The sequence below is a fragment of the Pinus tabuliformis genome, chromosome 4_2 (assembly GCF_031772625.1).
Source record: "Pinus tabuliformis cultivar Carrire ecotype Pingquan chromosome 4_2, CPIR1, whole genome shotgun sequence".
NCBI lineage: Eukaryota > Viridiplantae > Streptophyta > Pinopsida > Pinales > Pinaceae > Pinus > Pinus tabuliformis.
Genome location: NC_142304.1, coordinates 1,067,497,958 through 1,067,520,654, shown reverse-complemented (window position 1 = coordinate 1,067,520,654; position 22,697 = coordinate 1,067,497,958). Strand labels below are relative to the sequence as shown.

The window sequence follows — 22,697 nt, the reverse complement described above, 5'->3', positions numbered from 1 at the left end:
GGGATAAGGTAATGCATGCGTATTTAAAGCTTTGCCCCTTCGATTTAACGAACAATTACGATTAGACCTTTGAAAAAATCTGTTGCATGCTTTAAGGGGTCATTCGGTTTAATAACTTAAGTAATGGTCATTTATGGAGCTGCAGGCTGTAAAATCACCATCATTGCATCTGCGGTGCCTTCTCAAATCATTAGATCCGCAGCCACTTTTAGAAATAATCTCACCACGCTTCAAATAATATATCTATCCCGTTATGGATCGTCATTGTTATTTCCTTGTTACGATTTCTCTTGCATTTGTGTAGAATTCAACCGTCGAGAGAAGTCTGAATATGATGGGAAAGAAATTCAAGAAGGTGGCAGGTTCTACTGCGACACCTGTCTCAGGCCAAGCTGCTATAGTTTCAAAGAAAGGCTTAATCTCAGATACTACATGCACTGGTCTTCCTAGCACTACATGGCAAGGTACATACAATTTGCTAGAGGCAGAGCAACCAGAAAAGACAGTAACTAAGGCTAGTGTGGATGAATTAAGGAAGTCTGAGGCAACTCTCAAAGATTTGGCCGACTCCTTTCTGCACAGAATAGCAGCCAGAGAACAAGTCCTGCCTTATACTGATGTGGTACGCTGGGAAATTGAGGAAATTACCCTCACTGATAGAACCTTTCATACAAAGGATGGAAGGATTTTCGGTTCCTTCAAGCCTGATGACTTGAGACGAATGTATCATTTGCCTGAACCTGAGCTAGTCTATAACAGAGCCTTTGTGGAGAAGTTCGCGAAAGAGAATGAATCACCATCCGAACCTCTCCAAGATTGGAGGCAGAATCCAGCTAAACACAAGCATGATATGTCGGGTAAGTACTCCAATGCTTCTTTCGCTTCACCTTATTGCTATGCTGGGATTATGATGTGTAGATTGTGGGGATTACATGACTTTGCTAATATTCATATTGATATGGTTCCCTTAATGGAAGCGGCCGTCAATAGTACAATCATGGATTGGGCCACTATTCTATCTGATAAATTGGTCATAGCTATTCGTGAGTTTAGGGCCAAAACCAGAGTCACCGAGAGGAAAATCCCACCCTTCTATTACTCTGCCTACATTATGGATACCCTTTGTTTTAATTCTGAATTTCCTGTCCTTGGTTGGAGATGGACCACCCATGACCCAACACCCATTCACTTGTACCATCGGAAATTATGGAAACCCTCTCACAAAGACCATTTGTATCAAATTTGCAATGGTTTCATGGTGCCCGTTCACTATTCTATTTTTGACATACCTATCCCAAGAATTTCCTATGAAGCTTCTTTTGAACTACCAGCCGTAACCCATTGGTTCGGCGAAGAGAATTTTACCTATATTAGAGTTTTTGGAAGCAAGGCTAGGCCACATGTCCTCCCCCTGTACATCCCAGATAAATTGTTAGCCCGGGAAATCTCCTACCAGATTATGTCTGAAGGTGTCACACAAACTCTCAAAGAGGAGAAAAAGAGAGGATGGCCCTCTTTTCCTTTAAGAATTGGAGTTTATACGCTGCTAAATTACAAGCATGCAGAAAAGGAAGCAGCAAAACTCCAAATGATATCCCTGGCTTCTATTCCAAACAGACTCTATGATCCAAAAAAGACTGCTTTCATTGCCTTGGAACAGGCCAAACTGTCAAAGGTTGTTCATCAAGAAGATCAGTTTGACGACCTGTTCATGAGTGCCGATTCAATAAGCCAAGTCAAACAACTTGCTACATTGAGATATGAAGATGTGGAGTTAACTGAATTTAATAAACTTAGAAAGCAAAGGTTGCAAACTTTGCCTCTAGATTTATTATCCACAACCCCAACATCCTCCTCAAGCGAGCCTGGTCAGCAGCAAATACACCTATCTCCTGTTACAACTAAAGAGTATGATAAACAACAGGAGGAAAGGCAAAACAAGCTGCAAGCAGAGAAGCATAAAAGGGAGCAGATAGAAAGGCAGCAAAAGGCACAAAAGGATCAAGAGCAAAGAAAACAAAAGGAGTTAGAAGAACAGAGGAAAAGAGAAGAAGAAGAGAAAGCAAAGAAAGAACTGGAAGATAGGCAGAAAAGGGAATTGGAGGAACAGCAGCAAAGAGCACAAGAGGAGCAACAGCGGAAGGCATTCGAGGAACAACAGAGGATTGAACGAGAGAAAGAACAGAGTAAAGCCCACACAGAACAAAGTGAGCAAATCTCTACTGATCCTGAATTGATTAAAGAATGGAACCAATTCGATTCCATTATAAGTGGTAAGGAAGCCTCCAAAGACTCGGACGCCTCTAAAACAAATAATGCTCCCGATACTACTTCTTCTCCGGTTCCAGAAGGAACCAGCGGCCCACCCATGGTACAGAATGTTGAGGTAATCACTCAAGACCCATCCGATCAAATTGATCTTCAGGTGGAGGAAATTCCTCCCCTAGACATTTTCTACAGCCCAAAGCATAGAGCCGTTGTAAGGCGCTCTAGGAAAAGACGAAGGCTTGATCAACCTTCTATTTCACCTGAGCAAACAGTCACGGGCAATGTGGTCTGGAAGGGAGAATTAGATCCCTCTGAAGATCTGACAAAGCTATCGCAATTTGCGGGAGCTTATTCAGCGGCAACTATTGACAAAGCCTCAGAAGTAAGTCTTCTTTTGAAGACTAAAGAGCATGAGATATATGCATTGCAAGCAGAAGTGATAGAGGCAAGAAATAAGGCAGCGCAGGTAGAGGAACAATTGCTAGCCCAACAGCAAGAAAATAATTTGTTAACCCAGCAAATCGAAAAACAGAGGATAGACCAAAGTGACATTCAGAAAGCAAAAGAATTGTTAGAGGCATTATCCCAGTTAAAAGCATCGAATGAGCTGATGATAAAAGCTAAAGACGAGCAAATAATTCAGCTATCATCACAGCTCGAAGGTATCAAGAGCGCCCAGAGTATTGATGATTTCAGAACAGAGGCAACTCGAATAAATAGCGCATTGATATCTCAAATCAGGCTCTTGCGCCAACAACTTGTTGACGCTGAATCACTTTGTGAAACATCTACAGCAGTGTGTGAACAAATAGAGAAAGACAGGAATAAGCTGGATCAGGCTGAAGATGATATAACAGAATATATTGAATGGCAAGACACTCCGGAAGGGAAAGCAGCAAACTTGTCCCGAATCCATGTAACATACAAGGACATACTCTTCATGGAATGGAACACACAGGTGATGAAAGCAGAAAGGGCAGCCTCAAGATGCAAAATGATTGCCAGCAACATGATCAATCTAGTCAATGATACATTGTATCTGGCAAACATGATTTCCCAATGCACACCTGGAAACATAACAACAGCAAACATGCTGGAGCACAGGAATTACCCTGATCTGGAGAAACAAGGGCGGTTAATCGCCGGAGTAAATACCTTAACCGCCGATGCATACTGGCTTTTTCTGATTAAACCACATTCTCAAAGGTCGGCTCTTAACTGTCTAACAGATGCTCTCCGATACCTGATTTCCGACATTCAAGATGCCACATATGATGCACAGCTAACTTCACGCCTCAATACTCCACCAGAAGTAGAGCCAATGCTGGCGATATGTCAGCGAAGGAGTAAAGGCAAAGAGACCTCTGAATGAAGCATCGCCGCCGACTGCCAAATCACCAGAATACAAGATGATGTTTGTTAATGCCGATTTAGTAGCTTTTCAGTTTTAGATATTTAGATATTTAGATTAGCATAGTATTTATAGATCCTTTCATTGTTTTGGAAAGGGTCGTAAAATTTTGTAAAAGACTTAAAGGCTGAAGTTTGCACTATTGTGCTTCAGTCTATATTCTTTTTTGAAACTCGACCATTGGTTCTTAATTTTGCTTAGAAGGCTGTTTTAAGTAAATTGTGCACTACTGTCGTTTGCTTGGAATGCTTTCTGGTTTGAAGGAAGGACCGCGACATAGTGATTAATATACTGGATTGATCAAACAGCTTACATGGTACTATTATCTGTATCTGTTCTCTTTTCTATTATATGAATTGCTGTGTTATTATTTTTGCTATTGTTGAATACATGTATGCAATATAACAGCAAGTCTTCATTTCATATCACTATTGAATGTTTTGTGATTTGTTATCTCTCTTACTCATGCGTGTAACAATAATATAAATGACTGAGTGCAGTAATTCGCTATTATCGCTCTGCATAACTAATTATGCAGAGCAATCTTAAATGATTTAAACATCTATGCTTATTGTTAGTGTCATCTATATGCCTGCCATTAAGCATAGATTATCAAACGCTGCATTCTACGAATCGATAAGTCCCGGGATTAGCTTATAGTTATTATATTTCTCTTGTAGTTTAGTTATTTACTTATTATCACCTTATATCGTAAATCATTCATCCATCCCGTTTACTTATAATCTTTGGGAAACTTGTCCCATTATCCCCAGTTGGAGCCACTATTCCAAACGGAAAAGCAGCTGCACTAAGTTCCGGACCGGGTGGTTTCCCCGATGTTGTTGCAACGAATTTCGGGGCATCAACAGGTTCACATTGATCATACTGAACTTTTCAAATACTCTTTCCACATACTTCTACTGTGATAACCAAAGCTTACCATTTTTCCAGTCTCTGTGTATCTCCATGCCCAAGATATGTTTTGATGCTCCAAGATCCTTCATACCAAACGTCCTTGGGAGCTGAGCCTTTATCCTGTTGATCTTATTCATGCTTTTGCTTGCAATAAGCATATCGTCAACATACAAAACTAAGATAATGAATATACCACTGAAACTCTTGAAGTATAGACAATAATCATACTCATTTATAATAAAGTTTTGGCTCACCATGAAGGATTCAAACTTCTTGTACCATTGCCTGGGAGACTGCCTCAGGCCATTCAATGATTTTCTGAGCTTGTAAACTAATTTTCTACTACAATCTTGTACAAAACCTTCTGGTTGTTCCATATATATCTCTTCATCCAAATCACCATGTAGAAAATTTGTTTTAACATCTAATTGTTCTAACTCAAGGTTAAGTAATGCAATTAATGCCAACACAATACGAATAGAAACAAGTTCTACAACTGGTGAAAAAATCTCAAGAAAGTCAATACCTTCAACCTGAGAATACCCTTTTTTTACCAACTTCGCCTTATACCTTCCGATACTTCCATCAACTTTTCGTTTCAATTTGAAGACCCATTTGCATCCAACAACACTTCTCCCTTTAGGAAGTTCTACAAGATCCCAAGTATTGTTCTTGACTAAGAAACCCATTTCTTCTTCCATAGTTGTTTTCCATTTTTTCACTATCCATATCATCTACTACTTCCTGATAACAAGAAGGTTCCCCATCTTCAGTAATCAAAGCAAAAGATGAAGCATAATCTTCATACCTTTTGGGAGTTTTTATTTCCCTTGTAGACCTTCTTAGAGTGACTGGTTGCTGAACTGGTTCAAAAACTTCAACAATTTCCTTTGTATCTTCAACACCTTTTCCTCGATAAGTCTCTCCTTCCTTTCGACTTTCAAAAAAAGGTCTAGACTCCAATTGAATTTGTTGATTTGGCGATACCTGTTCCTATTCAGTTCTTTCAACATTTGATTTTAAAAGAGAAGATTGATCAAATGTTACATCCCTACTAATGACTATCTTCCGCGAAGTAGGATCCCACAACCTATATCCTTTCATCGCATAGCCATACCCAATAAAGACATAACATTTCAATTTTGGATCTAATTTTGATCGCTGGTTTTTAGGAATAAGAGCATAGGTATCACAACCAAATATCCTTAAATGTGAATAATCACAAGACTGACCTAACCAAACTTTTTCAGGAATTTTACAACTAATTGGTACTGAAGGTGATCTGTTAACTAAATAACAAGCAGTGGATACTGCTTCTGCCGACAACTCCTTTTGTAAGTTAGCGTCATTAATCATGCTTCGGGCTCTTTCCATAAGAGTCTGATTCATACGTTCAGCAACACCATTTTTCTTAGGAGTATAAACAACAGTTTTGTGTCTAACAATTCCTTCATCTTTACAGTATTGTTCAAATTCTAGAGAAGTAAATTAACCACCATTGTGAGTTCTTAAACATTTAATTGATTTCCTTGTTCTTTTTTCTACCATTGATTTAAATTGTTTAAAGATATTGAATACATCAGCTTTCTTTTTCAACATAAAGACCCAAAATTTATGGGATAAATAATCAATAAACGTTAAAAAATATACGACACCTCCATATGATAGAACAGGAGATGGTCCCCACAGATCATAATGAATATGGTCCAAAATTTCTTTACTATTATGACTTCTAATTTTAAACCTCTATTGACACTGTTTTCCATACACACAATGTTTACAGAGATCCAACTTCAAGGATTTCAAATCAAGAAGTAATTTACGATTCATCAGTACCTAAAGACCTTTTTTCGCTCATGTGACCCAATCGTTGATGCCATAGGCGAGTACCTTCTTCTTCTTTCTCGGACACAATCGATGCTTCACTGACCTGAGTACTTCCTTTGAGTCTGTAAAGATTTTCGACCTTTTCTGCTTTCATAAAAACTAGGGCGTCTTTTGAGACTTTCAGCACTCCATTCTAACCTGTAAACTTATAACCATCCGAATCCAAGACTCCCAAAGAAATTATTTTTTTCTTCAATTCAAGTACATGTCTAACACTAGTTAATGTTTTCACTGTGTTATCATACATTTTAATCCTGATATTTACCATCCCAACAGTCTGACATGATACATTATTACCCATAAACACAGAACTACCATTTACAACTCCATATGAAGTAAACCAATTTATGTGTGGACACGTGATGAGAAGCACCAGAGTCTAACATCGTACTTTGAAAATCATGGGAAACATTACATACAGGTAAAGTTTCATCTATTATACATAATTCTTCAGCAGATAAAACTTCATCTATCATACCAAAAAAACCTGATTTGCTTCCTTCTTTGGGTCATCAAACTCTTTCCATTTCCAACAGTGTTTTTTGAGATGTCCAATTTTATCGCAGTACCAACATTTCGCCTTACACTTCTTTTCCTTTGACTTTGATCTGTAAGATCCCCTTGTTTTTTCTCCTCTTTCCTTTGACCGTCCTCTGGCTATCATGACTTCTGGTGCAACGATTTCAGTACTGGATTTCCTTTGTACTTCTTTAGATAGGAGAGCTCCCACAACTGATTCAAATTTCAAAGAATCAACAGTGCTTAAATTGATTGAAGTTACGAAGTGGTCCCACGACTCGGGCATAGAACACAACAAGGTTATAGCCTTGTCTTTTTCCTGAATTTTAACTTCCATATCTGATAATTGCCATCTAAGTGTATTAAAAACATTTAAATGTTCTACAACTTTTGTACCCTCCTTCATCTGAACACTGTACAATTTTCATTTCAAATAAATTCTATTGGTTAACGAATTTTGTCATATATAGCTTTTCCAGTTTTTCCCATAAACCTGTAGTTGTACTCTCTTCAACAATGTTGAAGAGAACTTCATCCGCCAGGCATAACTTGATAGTATTGAGAGCTCGGGCATCAAAGACCTCACAGTTTGAATATGTCATGCTAGTAGGTTACTTATTTGCCCCGTCCAAAGCTTTGTGCAATCCTTGTTGCACCAACAAATCCCTGACTTTCAGTTTCCATAAGGAAAAATTGCTCTTGCCAATAAATTTCTCCACCTCGAACTTTGCATTGGTCATTTTTGCTATTCCTTTCCTCCTAAGGTTTTGGTTTTGCAACTAGGGTTTCCTGGTTACTTCTATTTCCCTTTTTGTTTCGTTAAAAAACTGAATAGAATTTTTGTTGCTTAAAAGAAAAAAATTATGTCCCTTTTCCCAAAGAAAAAATTCCCATATTTTTTTTTTTTAATTTAAAGAAAATATAGGCAATTCTTCTATTCAAAAGAAGAAAAACACTATTCAAAAGAAGAAAAACACTACAGTTTACTGGGAAAATTTTCCCTGGTTTTCTGAACTCACAATAAATAATTTCTAGATATTTTTTTTTTATTATTTTTCACAAATATCCGGATATTCATTGATATTTTTAGCGATTTTTTTCTTCAGAAAACCCTCTTCACGCAGCAACAATGGCCTCTTCACCAGTTCTGGACAGGACCAATAGTCAATGAAGCCCTAGATAGCGTTCCTCCAACGTGCAAGGACAACGTACGGCTTCGCGGGCTCGAAATATCTGCTCTGTCAGGTAGGACCAGCGGCTGAAACCCTCGACAACGGCTATCTTCAAGAAAATCAGGCGGCTTCCTCTTAAAAAAAAACTCTGCTCAACAGCTCCTCTCGACAGCGGCAGTTACTCCTCTTGACAGCGGCTATCTTTTAAAAAAACTCAGTCAGCGGCTCCTCGTTAAAAAATTCAGTTGAAATTTAGCAGCTCCACTCAGCGGACTCCTCTTTAAAAAAAACTCAGCGGCTCCTCGTTAAAAAATTCAGCTGAAATTTAGCAGCTCCACTTAGCGGCTCCTGGTTAAAAAATTCCGCTGAAATTTAGCAGCTCCCCTCAGCGGCTCCTCTTTAAAAAAAATTAGCCGGCTCCTTTTAAAAACTCTTTCCTCGTCAACCTTTTCCGCGGCAGTTTTCAACAGCAGCTCTGGCTGACTATGCTGCTCTTCGACGGCTCCATTTCTTAAGGCAGCCCATATCCTGCTCACTCAATAGATTGCTCTGATTCCCAATATTGGAGTGAGTAGTTAATTAAACAACACGCAAATGAAACTGAATGGAAACTGAATGCAAACACAAATAAAATACAAGATTTTACGTGGTAAAACCTTGAGGGTAAGAGATTGAATTATTTATTTGATCAAGAATGATTTTTTATGATTACAACACTTAGGGTATTTATAAGTTTTATAAAATCTCCTCCCATACATCAATGTTGTTTAGGTTTGAAAATAACTAAAACAATTTTTACACATGTTTATATAATTAGTTACCAACTTCCAACATTTGATTCATTTGTTATTCCACGGAGATCAATGTTTCTGTTTAAAGTGATAGGTTGTATGGTTATACATTAGAAGGGTGAATGGGAAAGAATCAACATCTCATGTGTGGTGTGTCTTTTCCTTCCAAAAAGATCCATGTGCCCATGCCATTGCCAGAAAATTGCAGAGTTGAATTCTCACTAAACGACAATAAATCTCAGGACAGCAAACCTGTCAGTTTTCTACCATGTAAAACCAATAGTGAAGGCTATATATCAATCCAATTCACTACCAATAGTGTATGTGATGTATATGCAAACATAAATCAGAGGGATGTTCCAGTTGCAAAAAATAAATGATATGCTCCCACTGTCAACAGGTTTGGGAGATAAAATTACAAAATTACCGTGTCTACTCCTTTTTAGGAAGTTGGTAAGTTTCCTCAAAGCATGGAAGCTACAGGAAATACAATGACCTGAAAACTATAAGAAATGAAAATCCTAATGTTTTTATACTTAAACAGTGCCGAAAGGTTACATGCTTTGAAATAATAAAGCTTTTGAAACAAAGCCAAATCATATCCATTTCAATACAAATTAATATAAAAGCCACACAAAATTCAAAGTTCAGTGCATCATTTCAACACTCATGAAATTTCGGAACAAGTCTATATATTTGGAGTGCTTAGACCACTAATATAAAGTCATGGTTTAACTTTTGATGAAAATGGTATCTTTTGGGGTAGCGAAAATCTTAGATGAACCCAGTTAATAAATAAAGAGATGCAAAGAATTTCCAATTCAATATAGAACCTACAAAATGTTGGGTATTTTTCAATGGGGAAATACCAAAACCAAACATATAAACACAACAGAGGAATGCTCTGTTTCCTTTGTTCCAGGATCTTTGCACAGGGAACCTCTTAAAAAACAAAATGACTCAACAGTCTATTACACAGTCACAACACACTTCTATTAATTTAAAAAAAACGAAACTCTGTTACATATTTCTTCCTCTGTACAAAGAGGGAATCAAAAAAAACTCTGCTGCTCTCACAGATTTTCCACTGTTGTGGATATTACAAAACAACCCTCTGTTCTTCAAAATTCTTTTCGCACTGCTGTGCGTTCAATACATTTCCATGAACAAAAAAAACGTGCACAGGGTCAACACCATTACAATGCACCTCTGTTTTACAATGGCCACCAAAACCATTACTTCCCTGTTTTTGTTTTATCGCACTGCTGTGCATTTACCAAAATCGCACTACTGTGCGCAGCCACCACATAACACCATTACTTAAAAAAAATTGTGCGCAGACACAATACCCATCACCCAAAAAAAAACGCACACGACTATACACTGCCGCAGCCACAATACATCACAACAAAAAAAACATGACTTAACCTTTTTTTTGCTCACAGACACACCTAAAAATAAAGACTACAACACGCACTCTCTAAAGACTCTCTATCATAGACTTTTTATGACAACATATATATATAAAAACATATAAAAAGAATGTGACGTATATCATATGGGACACAAGCCCATATCCAAAATTAAAGCCTCTACCAAAAACTACGAAAGTCATTAAAAGCATTTAATTCCCTTCTCGGCGGTCAACGGGGATCCTCACACGCCACACAAACATTGATTTGATGCGGGCTGACTGCATCTTCGGAGATCGACGACGGAGAACGAAGAGCCCCATCGGACGGCTCACAAAAATATCGGAACCCAGTTTGCTGCCCAACTTTAACGCCCGAGAAAATGACGTTGCGTTACGTCAGGGCTGAACCACGTGTCGGCTCCAAATTTTCTCGGGCCCTTGTGTACGAAAACCATTCTCTGCAAAAAGGCGGTCCGAGAAGTCTTTAACCTGGTTTGTGGTTTTGCTGGCGGTTTTGGTTGATAGGGTACGACAGCGTTGAAATTAGATTTCAACACTCCCCTTTAATTTCAACAGCTAGGCATTCAATCTTACCCAAACACTTCCTCACATGGAGGGATTCACCAACTGCTTCTGATGCAGTTCACAAACAAACAAATTTGTCTTCCTCTTAATAGAGGGATTAACCTGAAACTGTGCTTAAGAGCACCTTCCTCATGACAGAGGGATTCATCATCCTCTTGATAGAGGGATTTACCACACTATGCTGAAAAGCATCTTCCTCTCAACAGAGGGATTCACTAATGACAATGTGCTGAAAAGCACCTTCCTCTTTAACAGAGGGATTACAAACAGACACTGCTTTAGATGCAGTTTCAAAAACAAACAATCATTGCACTGCTGTGTGTGCAAACTCATTACATTGTTCTTTTATGTTGCTGCATATTCTCTACTGCACTGTTGTGCCATCTTCTTTACTGTGTCTATCCCACACTGCTGTGTCTACACTTGCACTGCTTCTGCACTTTTCAAAGACAAAATACTCTGTCTTTTCTGGAACAATTACACTGTCCCAACTTACAAATTTACACTGTTGTGTGTAAACATTTCTTTTCAAACTCTGCATTGTTGTGCCTTCCCTTTCTCACATTCACACTGTTGTGTGAGAATTCTTTACTTGCGCACTTATGCGTGCTTCCCTTCTTCACAATGGGAAAACTTTTCTTCACGCTGCTGCGTGCTCCCCTTCACTCATTACAATCATACTTCTGCTGTGTCTCACTTGCATTTCAGATGCAACCAACACACTCACTGCACTTACATTTACTGCTGTAAAGAAAAGGAATTTCTTTTACATGTGTTGTTGTCCATAACTAACCATAGACTGTCATCCCTGGGTTTTTATTTGCTGCTGCGTTGCCTCTGCAATTTGCACTGTCGCTGCCTTTTTGTTTCATCATACTGTTGTGCCCATACTCTTGGCACTTCATTCTCCACAAAAAAAAATTAACACAGGCTGCTGCCTTTTCTTATGCACCCTTGCTTCACACAATCTTAGTCTTCATTTTTTAATTACACAATGCACTGCTGTGCAGTTCCTTTCATTTTTCTGCTGCCATACACATTCTCATTCAGCCATGTGGATTAAAAATTTGTTGTCCCTGTTTTTCTTTATGAATTTCTTTGCATGTTGCATTGCATACAAAAAAAACATTACATTTTTCACTGCTGTGTGAAAAATTTCATTGCATTCTCCGCCACTGGGTATTTATGCTCTGCTGCGTTTTGCCTTCTTCTCATTTTCTTCTCACTGCTTTGCATTTTCATTCCCAATACAAAACATTTCATCTGCTGTGAATTACACTCACTCTGTTGTGAGTATATTCTCTCACAATACATAAAAATTCCATTGCTATGCATTTCAATGCATGTGCTCCACCAAAAATTTAAACTGTTGTTCATTCTAATCCATGTGCTCCAAATTTTTTTTTCCAAACTGCTGTCTTATGTTCTATCTTCCCACTGCCGTGAGGGTTTCCATGCTTTGCATTTTTCTCTTATTTCGCTGCTGCTCTTTACATTTCAGCGCTGCCATCTTTTCTTCTTTATGCATTTCTGTGCATATTGCATAAACACAAAGCAAAACATTGTTGATTTCATCACTGCTGCATATTTCCTTCTAGAGGGATTAACAAAGATTTCATTTGCAACTGCTGCGCTGCAATACATCCTCCATCAACAAATGACTGTTAATACAGTTCAGCAAATAAAAAAATTACAAGCTCCCCTTTAATGTATGCTTGTCTTCTTTTGGCAGACTCTTCTCAAAACAAATTTAGATCAGCTGCATTGCTTAAGGGGCTTTCACACTGTATTTCTTTTCTTCTCCATACTTGTGTAAATTTCTTCTTTTGCATGGGTCTAGCTTCTGTAAGAGCCCATGTCAAGTTACAATCTCGTGCCATATGCCCAATGTTATGACACTTGAAGCATTCTACATTTTTCATGAAAGAAATTTCATGATTTCTTCTAAAATTGTTTCTTGGAGATTGCCGGGGACCACAACATCTATCTCCATGAAATGCTCTACAGTCTTTTGCCATATGACCAAAGTTTGAACAAGAGTAACAATAACCATAAAATGAACTTTGGTACCTGGGAGATGGAGGTTTCCTTGATGTACTTCTGAAGCCTTGCTGCCTTGAGATCCTTTGATGATCACCATTGCCTCTTACCTCTTTGATATCAGCTACATTTCTTCTTGGAGCTGATTTTCTGCTTGGAGCAAGATTGCTTCTATTGTAGCCTTCATTTTTCTCCTTACCTTTGCTGGAACTAGGAGCATCACCATCTCTTTCTGGCTTCTTCACATCTCCTTTGCTTAAAGCATCCTCATCCTTGTTTGAGGGTTCAGCTACATACCCAAGTCCTGATTTATCAAATGGAGATCTGTGATAGCTGAGCATGTTATCCAAAGCTTGAGAGCTCTTCATGATCTTGTTCATCCCTTCAACCTTCTTCCTGAGGAGGACAATCTCTTCTTCTAACTTTTCACACTCATTATTCTTCTTTGTTAGTTGTTCCTCAGTTTCTTCTTTGCTACGAGTAGCTTCAGCTGCTACTAATTTGAAGGAGATAATGTCAGTCTTCATTTTGGAAATTTCTGCATCTTTTGCTTGACTGCTCTTCATTTTCTTTTCAGCTTCTTGTGCTTGCTTCTTGGCTTCTTGTAGTTCAGACTTAAGGGAGGAGACCTCTTCCTTGTACTGTCCAATCTCTTCTACAAGTTTGTTCACCCTCATGTGCCTTTGTTCAAGTTGACTTGTCAAGGCATCTGCCTGCTTCTTTGCACTATTCAGCTGATTTGTCATAGACATGACTTCTTCATGATGTTTCCTCTTGCTTTCATCAAGTTCCTTCTTAAGCTTGGTAAGCTCTTCATCCCTTTATTTTACTTGAAGCTTGATGAGGTCAAGCTTTTCACTCTCAGCTTCTATGATGGGTTCTACTTGACTCATTGTCATGGTCAGTGCTCCCTTTGCATGAAGGTCATGCAGTCTGTCCCATATATCCTTTGCTGATGAGTATTTAACTATATTCTTCTTCACAGAATCAGGGAGTCCATCCAAGATTAGTTTTACTGCTTGTGCATCATACTCCATGGATTCTTCATCCATCTTGTTGTCATCAATCACTGACTCCCAGACTTCAATCCCCTCAGACATTAGGAAAGCCCTCATCATTATTTCCCATACATCAAAGTTTCCATCAAACTTTGGAACCTCAAATACAATGCTTTCAAACAGATTGCCATCTAGTTTAGTAGAGAAGGGAGACACATTTTTAGCAGGCTTGGATGCTTTCTTCTTTGACCTTGCCATTATTAACTAGTTTTCAAATACTTGACTGTGTTTTTTTAATCACTGACTGTTTCTTTAACAGTAACAGAAAGGAAAGCTTGAGGAATACCTTAATCCTTTTCGCTGAGGCTTCACACTACTGGAGAGGTTTGACTGCTGCAACCACTCCTTCCTTCAGCTTCTTTGACACCTTTAAAGAGCCTGAACCAGCTCTGTCACCATCAAAGAGCCTGGACTAGCTCCGATACCACTGTTGGGTATTTTTCAATGGGGAAATACCAAAACCAAACATATAAACACAACAGAGGAATGCTCTGTTTCCTTTGTTCCAGGATCTTTGCATAGGGAACCTCTTAAAAAACAAAATGACTCAACAGTCTATTACACAGTCACAACACATTTCTATTAATTTAAAAAAAACGAAACTCTGTTACATATTTCTTCCTCTGCACAAAGAGGGAATCAAAAAAAACTCTGAAGCTCTCACAGATTTTCCACTGCTGTGGATATTACAAAACAACCCTCTGTTCTTCAAAATTCTTTTCGCACTGCTGTGCGTTCAATACATTTCCATGAACAAAAAAAACGTGCACAGGGTCAACACCATTACAATGCACCTCTGTTTTTTTTTTCCAAGGAAAAAAACGGTAACCTTTAATTAATAAAATAATGAAAAGTTACACAAAGCAGATGCAATGAAGCATTCCGTAAGGTGCCACATGGGCCCGAGTGCGTAAGCACTCCACACAACGTTAGAAGACTAACGTGCAAAGAATAGAAAAAAAGAGAAAGAGAGGAGAGAGAAATATCGGCCCAGAAAAGCTGAAAGACCCACGCTTCAAGCTTTTCTTCCCTTTTTCTTTTCAACCTTGCGCCACTCTCCTTGAGGGGCCCCGATCGAAGCAATAACTAACTGTGTTTCTGCATTCTGCGGCCCTGTTTCTTTGTCTGAGTCTGAGGTTTCTGAGTGGTGGTGTCGTTTGATGCCTCCCATACTTGGATCCATGCTTGTCATCTCTGCGTGATTTTGATGAATCTTTGTGCTTTTAGAGGTTGATGTAGTAATTTTCCCGGAATCTGAGGACAGATGTTCCTGATTGTTTACTGTTTGGGTCGCTACTACGATATTCTCCCCAATAGGATCCTCGTGTTGTTCAGGTGGAGCATTAAGCTCCCCCTCTTCCTCTATTTCTTCTTCTGGGTTCACTGTACATTGCCAGCCTCTTGGTTTGTGTACTTGTTTCTTGTTCCTTCTTTTGTTTTGCGGACAGTTATTTTGTAAGTGTCCTGTTTGTTGACAGCCTCGACATCTGAATGCCGTGTTTTCATAATCAAGAGGCTGTTTCCACTGTGAGTTGTTGTGAATCAGAATTATATTGTCAGGAAGCCCTTCACTGAGATCAACCTCCACACAGATTCTGGCGAAGGTATGAATGCCTCTATCTATTCTTTCCACATCTTGCTTGATGTAAGAACCTATGGCATTCCCTATTGCTGCAAACACGTTAGGAAACCAGAAATGTAACGGTAGGTTGTGGAGCCTAACCCAAACCGGCATTTTGGAAACCACCATAGTGGAAGGATCAAACCCCGGGAACCAAGGGGTCATGAAGAGGCCAGCATTGCCCCAGAACCATGGCCCCTGGAGGAGGAAAAAATCTTTCTCCTTAACCGAGTCAAATTTTACAATAAAAAATCCCTTTGAGCACAAATGAATGTCACAATTTGGGGTCCATGTAGAAAAGATCCACTGTCTTAAAGCATCTGATTTAGGCCAAAACCCGTTGAATCTGCATATGACAGCTGTTGAAAACAGATCAGAATGAAAATTATTTACCTCAGGCATGTTGACTTGCAGAACCGGAATCTGTGGTCTTTGCTCCACAATGTAGGGCCCAGGAAGATCTGGATTTGGTGATGTTTTCACTTCGCCCTTCCCTTTGACAGCATCTTTAAAGGAATTTATGCCTTTAGGGCCTGGGCCAGAGCTTCCCCCTCTCAACCTTGTGTTTACTGTGATGGTTGAGTCTCGGCCAATACCATAGCACTGTACTGTAAAATTATCCTGCAAGATTTTGCCTGCATATATCAAGCTTAACAGATTTGAAGGGATGCCTGAAACTGCTTGTATTTCATCTTTTATATCTTTTATCAATGATCCTGTCCAGAATTGCTTACAGATAGTTTCCCCTGACAGCATTCTAATGAAAATTTGAGTTCATTTCTGTTCTGGGACCTGAAGATCTGGATCGGAATTTTTCTCCCCTGTAATTTCTACTTTTTGGGGTTCTGTCCCTCCAGAATCTGATTGCCAGGTCGGCCGTTGGATGCCGTCCCTCGTTGGGGCCAAGGGAGGCATAAGATCTGAACTCACTCTGAGGCTCATCTTTTGATTATTTTCCAGATCCGCTAGATAAGGACCAGATCTGTTGTCATGGAGAGCGAGGGGGAGCGGATCCGTCTCATGCCACCTCGGAGAACCAAAAAAGGACAGAGAAATTGCCATTCGGCTCTGTTTCCCATTTCCGCCGTCAAAACAAACTAACCAGGGTAGATCACCCGTTAAAGAGGGCAAAACAATCTGTGGCTGAGTGTGATTCGAAAGATTTAAAACATAGAACCCCTGACAACGAAGAGGGGTGTCCATATTCGCCCTGAGGAAAACGATACATGCCGAAAAGGGGAAGAAAAGATCAAAAACCTGATTGCTATGGTTCAAAACCTGTTTCATCCTTCCGTTTAGGGGCCCAAGCCACGTCTTGAAGTTTTCTTGCAGCGCAGTGTGTCTCGCAGGCAGTCCCCAATCCGTTCCTGCATCATCCAGAATGTCGACGGCGGCGATAAACCCTGCAGAAACCCTATACGCACGAAGCCCTGCCATCCTTTCCTCCACCATAATGCACCTCTGTTTTACAATGGCCACCAAAACCATTACTTCCCTGTTTTTGTTTTATCGCACTGCTGTGCATTTACCAAAATCGCACTACTGTGCGCAGCCACCACATAACACCATTACTTAAAAAAAATTGTGCGCAGGCACAATACCCATCACCCAAAAAAAAACACACACGACTATACACTGCCGCAGCCACAATACATCACAACAAAAAAAACATGACTTAACCTTTTTTTTGCTCACGGGCACACCTAAAAATAAAGACTACAACACGCACTCTCTAAAGACTCTCTATCATAGACTTTTTATGACAACATATATATATAAAAAGAATGTGACGTATATCATATGGGACACAAGCCCATATCCAAAATTAAAGCCTCTACCAAAAACTACGAAAGTCATTAAAAGCATTTAATTCCCTTCTCGGCGGTCAACAGGGATCCTCACACACCACGCAAACATTGATTTGATGCGGGCTGACTGCATCTTCGGAGATCGACGGCGGAGAACGAAGAGCCCCATCGGACGGCTCACAAAAATATCGGAACCCAGTTTGCTGCCCAACTTTAATGCCCGAGAAAATGACGTTGCGTTACGTCAGGGCTGAACCACGTGTCGGCTCCAAATTTTCTCGGGCCCTTGTGTACGAAAACCATTCTCTGCAGGAAGGCGGTCCGAGAAGTCTTTAACCTGGTTTGTGGTTTTTCTGGCGGTTTTGGTTGATAGCGTACGGCAGCGTTGAAATTAGATTTCAACACAAAAGAAACAGGAAGCCTAGCAATTTTTTTAAACTGAGCTACAGAATTCGTGGAGAAATTTATTCCAGCTTAAGATGGTGAACGTTCTTCTTAAATAATGTACTGTAACTTAGAACAACAGAAGGAAGGGCATCCTCATTCATGTAGAACAATTGGATAAATGTCTTTGCTGGTAATTTGTTTGGAACAGTCTCATGGTTGAATTTATAATTATAAAACAATTTGAATTGCAAAAAAATTGGCCTTTCGTGTCAGATATAAATCTACTATACATTCATAAAAATACACGCTATTGAAGTGTAATCAAACTCGGAATAATCATGAATATGTTTTTGGAATTAGTGGTGCTTTTGAAATCAGTAGTACTATAGTGGAAAGAGAGTGATCAAATAGGTCTTAAAAATTACAGAATACTAGAGTACATCAACAGAATTAGTGGTGCTTTTGAAATTAGTAGTGCTGTAGTGCTAAGAGAGTAATCAAATAGGTCTTAAAAATTATATAGGACTAAAGTACATCAATAGGCACAGAGTAGAAGGAAACAGAAATTGCTTTCTTAATTTAACTAGGATATTATTTAATATTTTTAAACTAAAGAACAAAATAAATTGCCTTGGTAATTTAACTAAGATCTTATGTAATAGCTTTATACTAGAGAACAAAATATGACATGACCAGTCTATTAGTGAATTTAAAGACATGGAAGAACAAATGTGTTGACAAGGGAAGAAGTTGTGTATTTTTTTTAAGTTGTAAATTGTCTGGCTCAAATGAGACAAGGATATTGACTCTTTTATCAAGTCCGTATGATAAGAAAATTCAAAAATTTTAAATTAGAGAAATCAACAATTTTAAGTAGGATACAAAGGCAATATACACATAGTTGTATCACCCACATAGGAAACATACACATTAGTATGGTTCTTAGTCAAATAATTGGCATGATAAAATACCTTTGATACTTTAATAATTTTTCCTTGAAAAGAAGAAGATTGGTCATTAGATTCCAAGACAAGACCTTCTTCACTCAGGATGTCAATTCCCAATGTTGCATGCCTCGGCCAAAGGCAAGTAGAGACAAGTTAACAAGGGATGGATAATGTAACTTTATATTTACACCCACATGTGCCCAACAATAGACATGATTAGAAAAGGAGAGGGGAATAAAACTAGTTTTGCAACAATAAATAGGAAAATAAAACTCACACTACATGCAGCGAATGACAATGGACTCAACTTATTATATAGTCTAGAGTCACTGCTCTCTTACAACACTTTAGAATGTAGAAGAGCTTTGGCCTCCGCTAGTGTTGTTGTTGTGAGTTGTACTTGCATCACCCAACAAACATGTGAAATCTGATTGCAGTTTTGGAATGCCACCAATGCCTTGAAAAGTGTCTCTAATGGATTCGAGTGTTCCCACAATGTCCATCATAGTAGGTCGTCCTTCAGGAGAATCTCTTGTGCAAAGCAAACCCATGCTTAAGGATTGATTGAGGCAGCTAAGATCTTTATCTGCTTGAGTGCTTGTACTAGCCCCTCTCAATAAACTCTTGTCCACCACTTCCCCTAGTTGATTTGGAAAATGGTTACCCACCCATTTCTGCAAGTTCATTCCTTGCACAAACATGTTGTCAATAGGCTTCTTTCTAGTGAGCATCTCCAATAACAATATTCCAAAGCTATAAAAATCACCTTTTGTTGTGATATGCCCACCCAATCCATATTCTGCATTCAAACATTCTGGTCATAAGGTTTATAGTTCAAAATATATAATAAAAATATGAAACTCATAATATGGTCTAAAATGCCATCTAGTTCAAATAATACCTGGAGGAATGTAGCCCACTGATCCCTTAAGGGCAAGTGTAGAAGTGAAAGTTGAATCCTCATTATTTGCAAAATATATGGTTGCAGTCCCAAAGTCTATTACATATGGTGTCAGATCTTCACCAAGAAGCACATTGTTTGGTTTCAAATCACAATGGATCACTTGCATGAAACAATGGTGATGGAGATACACCATGCCTTGGGCAATGTCTATTGCTATATTCAACCTTTGAATCAATGTCAAACCACTTTCTACTTCACCATTAGGATACAACTACTTTTCTAAGCTTCCATTTGACATAAATGGAAATATCAAAGCTTTCATTTGGAGGTCTGAATATGAGGTTATGACTCTAATCAAATTCCGATGCCTGACTCTACTCAAAACTTTGCACTCCTTTTTGAAATTTTTGTGAGCCCCTTCCCTTTCCAAATTGAGAAGCTTGATGGCAACGAGTGTCCCATCATTCAAAACCCCTTTGTACACTTTCCCAAAAGTACCCACTCCTAACAAGTTGGCATTGCTAAATCCATCTGTTGCAGTGATGAGCTCTCCATAGGAAATTCTTGGGTGCCCCACATTTAAGGATGCCCCAACCTCTATACGAATATTCCTCTTGTGATATCGTCTACACAAGATTCCTATAACTAAACACAATACAATAGTGACTACAATTGCAACAATAGATATGACAACTTTTCCCATATGAGAAAAACTTTTGTGCTTATGAGTAGAGCACAATGACAAATTTACCCAAGGTCCACATAGACCGGGATTTCCCATAAATGCTGTGGCATTAAGATTATTGAAAACTCCACCTTTCGGGACCTCTCCTGACAAGTTGTTGAAAGAGAGACTCAATTGGCTGAGCTTTTTGAGATTTGCCAATGATGTGGGTATTCCAGAAAGAGAGATTCAATTGGCTGAGCTTTTTGAGATTTGCCAATGATGTGGGTATTCTACCTGACAAATTGTTGGAGGACAAATCCATGTTTTGAAGACTTTGAAGTTCACCCAGTGAGATTGGGATTAGCTCTTCAAGTGTATTGCAAGAAAGATTTAAATATTGTAATTCTTTGCAACTTCTAAGCCCACTTGGAATATAATCAGTTAGCTGATTTGCAGAAATATCTATAGCTTGAATCATAGTCATCTTACTGAGTTCCAAAGGCAAGCGACCCACTAATAAATTGTTTGAGAGGTTGAAATAGATAGCTAAATTTGCAAGGCTTGCAACCGTTGGAGGTATCTTCCCACTAAGCCTATTGTATGAAAGGTCTAGCTTTAACGAGTTCACACATTTTCCTAAATTTTCTGGTATTTTACCTGTTAACCTATTCATACCAAGATATAAATACCTTAGTTGCTGAAGGTTAGCTATAGAATCAGGAATTCTTCCTAACAGATTATTGCTTTGGAGATCCAAAAGCCCTAAATTTTTAAGTTGCCCAATTTCCATTGGAATATTCCCTTGTAAATTGCTTTCTCCCATAAATAACGTTTGCAAGTTTTGAAGATTTCGTAGTGTAACTGGGATTGCCCCGGTGAAAGAATTAGCAGCTAAAGAGAACTGTGTTAAATTAGTTAAGTTACCAATCTGTGGAGGTATTTCCCCCACTAATCTGTTCTTTTCCAAGCTTAACAAGTCAATTTTCCTACAGAGGTGGCCCACTGAAGAGGGCAAACGTCCACTAAGATGATTATCGGATAAACCTAACTGTCGTAGGGCAGAACAGTTAGTAAGCGCAGTAAGAATGGGCAAGTCTGTAGTGCTGCTGCTAACCAGTTGATTGTAATCTAAGAAGAGTATTTGGAGCTCCGTCAACTTACCCAACCCGATTGGCACCATTCCGCGGAGTTGGTTACCGGATAAGTCGAGCACTTGAAGGTTCGTACAATTGAAGAGGGAAGCAGGAATACTGCTAATCAACTGATTAAGTCCCAGATCGAGTTGAGTCAAGCTCATGCTCTTGCGGGACAACTCCACGGGAATATGGCCACTCAACTGGTTAAGAGCGAGATCCAATATTCGAAGATTGGTGAAGTTAGAAAACGAAGCTGGAATTTGTCCTATCAGATGGTTGTCACCCAGAAGTATTTCCGAATCGAGAGTTACACTCCCGGGAGCGTACGCTTCCGTGAAGGTTGTTGATATGTTCCCCAAGCAGGCGGGGATTCTACCCGTCAGGTTGTTATACTGTAAGCCTAAGAATTGTAGCTTGGGGAGATCGCATATCAGTTCATAGGGAATGTTCCCTAAGAGATTGTTATCGCTGAGTGAGAGAGTCAGTAAACTACGGCAGCGGGCAAGAGTGGGCGGAATAGAACCTTGGAGTTGATTCCGATAAAGGTAAAGCTTCTTTAAGCGAAACAAATTTCCGAATTGATAGGAAATGTGGCCATGAAAACTGTTATTGCTAAGATCAAGTCTTCGAAGAAAGGAGGGATTGCCGAGAAGAGGAAAGATTGTACCTTGCAATTCCATGGATGAAACATCGAGTGAAACCACTCTCTGTCTGCGGCGACTGCATATGACACATGTCCACTCGCAGAAGGAAACATTCCGTTTCCATGTAGCGGTTATATTTTGAGATGGATCGTATGTAATTGCATAGAGAAATGCAAGGAGAGCCTCTTCATCGGAAGCATTGCCGTGATGAGGATGCCGGTGGTCTGACAACCGAAGGGGCCTGAGAAAAAGACTGATAAAGGTAGAGAGGAAAAGTAAAGCCCAAAAAAGAAGGGGAACGTTACAGATCTCCATCTTCTTCTGCTCTCAAAGAAATGGGAATGGTTTGAGTTTGTTGGTTTATTTATAAAAATTCTGACGTTATTGGGTGGTGATAAGGATGAGAAATACAAACGTAACAGAGACGGAAGAAATGTTGGGTGGTGGGCTAATTTTCCAAATCAAAGCAAAACACCATAATCAAAAGATGCTTGACTTTAGTAAAATCAATCTAAAAGTATCA

At 39.1% G+C, this 22,697-nt stretch overlaps 1 protein-coding gene across 1 annotated transcript; it reads right to left on the bottom strand.

Annotated features, from left to right (window-relative positions):
* Nucleotides 1-18,700: 18,700 nt before the first annotated feature.
* LOC149173316 (uncharacterized) lies at nucleotides 18,701-22,489 on the bottom strand. The gene is made up of 2 exons (XM_089426656.1): nucleotides 22,198-22,489; nucleotides 18,701-19,622 (listed from the first exon to the last, which is right to left on the bottom strand). Exons 1-2 carry the CDS (start codon nucleotides 22,487-22,489, stop codon nucleotides 19,171-19,173), a joined length of 744 nt encoding a protein of 247 aa, XP_089282782.1. The 3' UTR covers nucleotides 18,701-19,170.
* Nucleotides 22,490-22,697: the final 208 nt, after the last annotated feature.

Excerpts from the sequence above, each read along its gene's own strand:
- LOC149173316 (XM_089426656.1), bottom strand. The coding sequence starts at position 22,489 with ATGGAGATCTGTAACGTTCCCCTTCTTTTTTGGGCTTTACTTTTCCTC. Across the intron at positions 19,623-22,197 it reads TTCATCCATGGAATTGCAAG|AATATGGATTGGGTGGGCAT; the intron begins GTACAATCTTTC and ends GTTTGAATGCAG.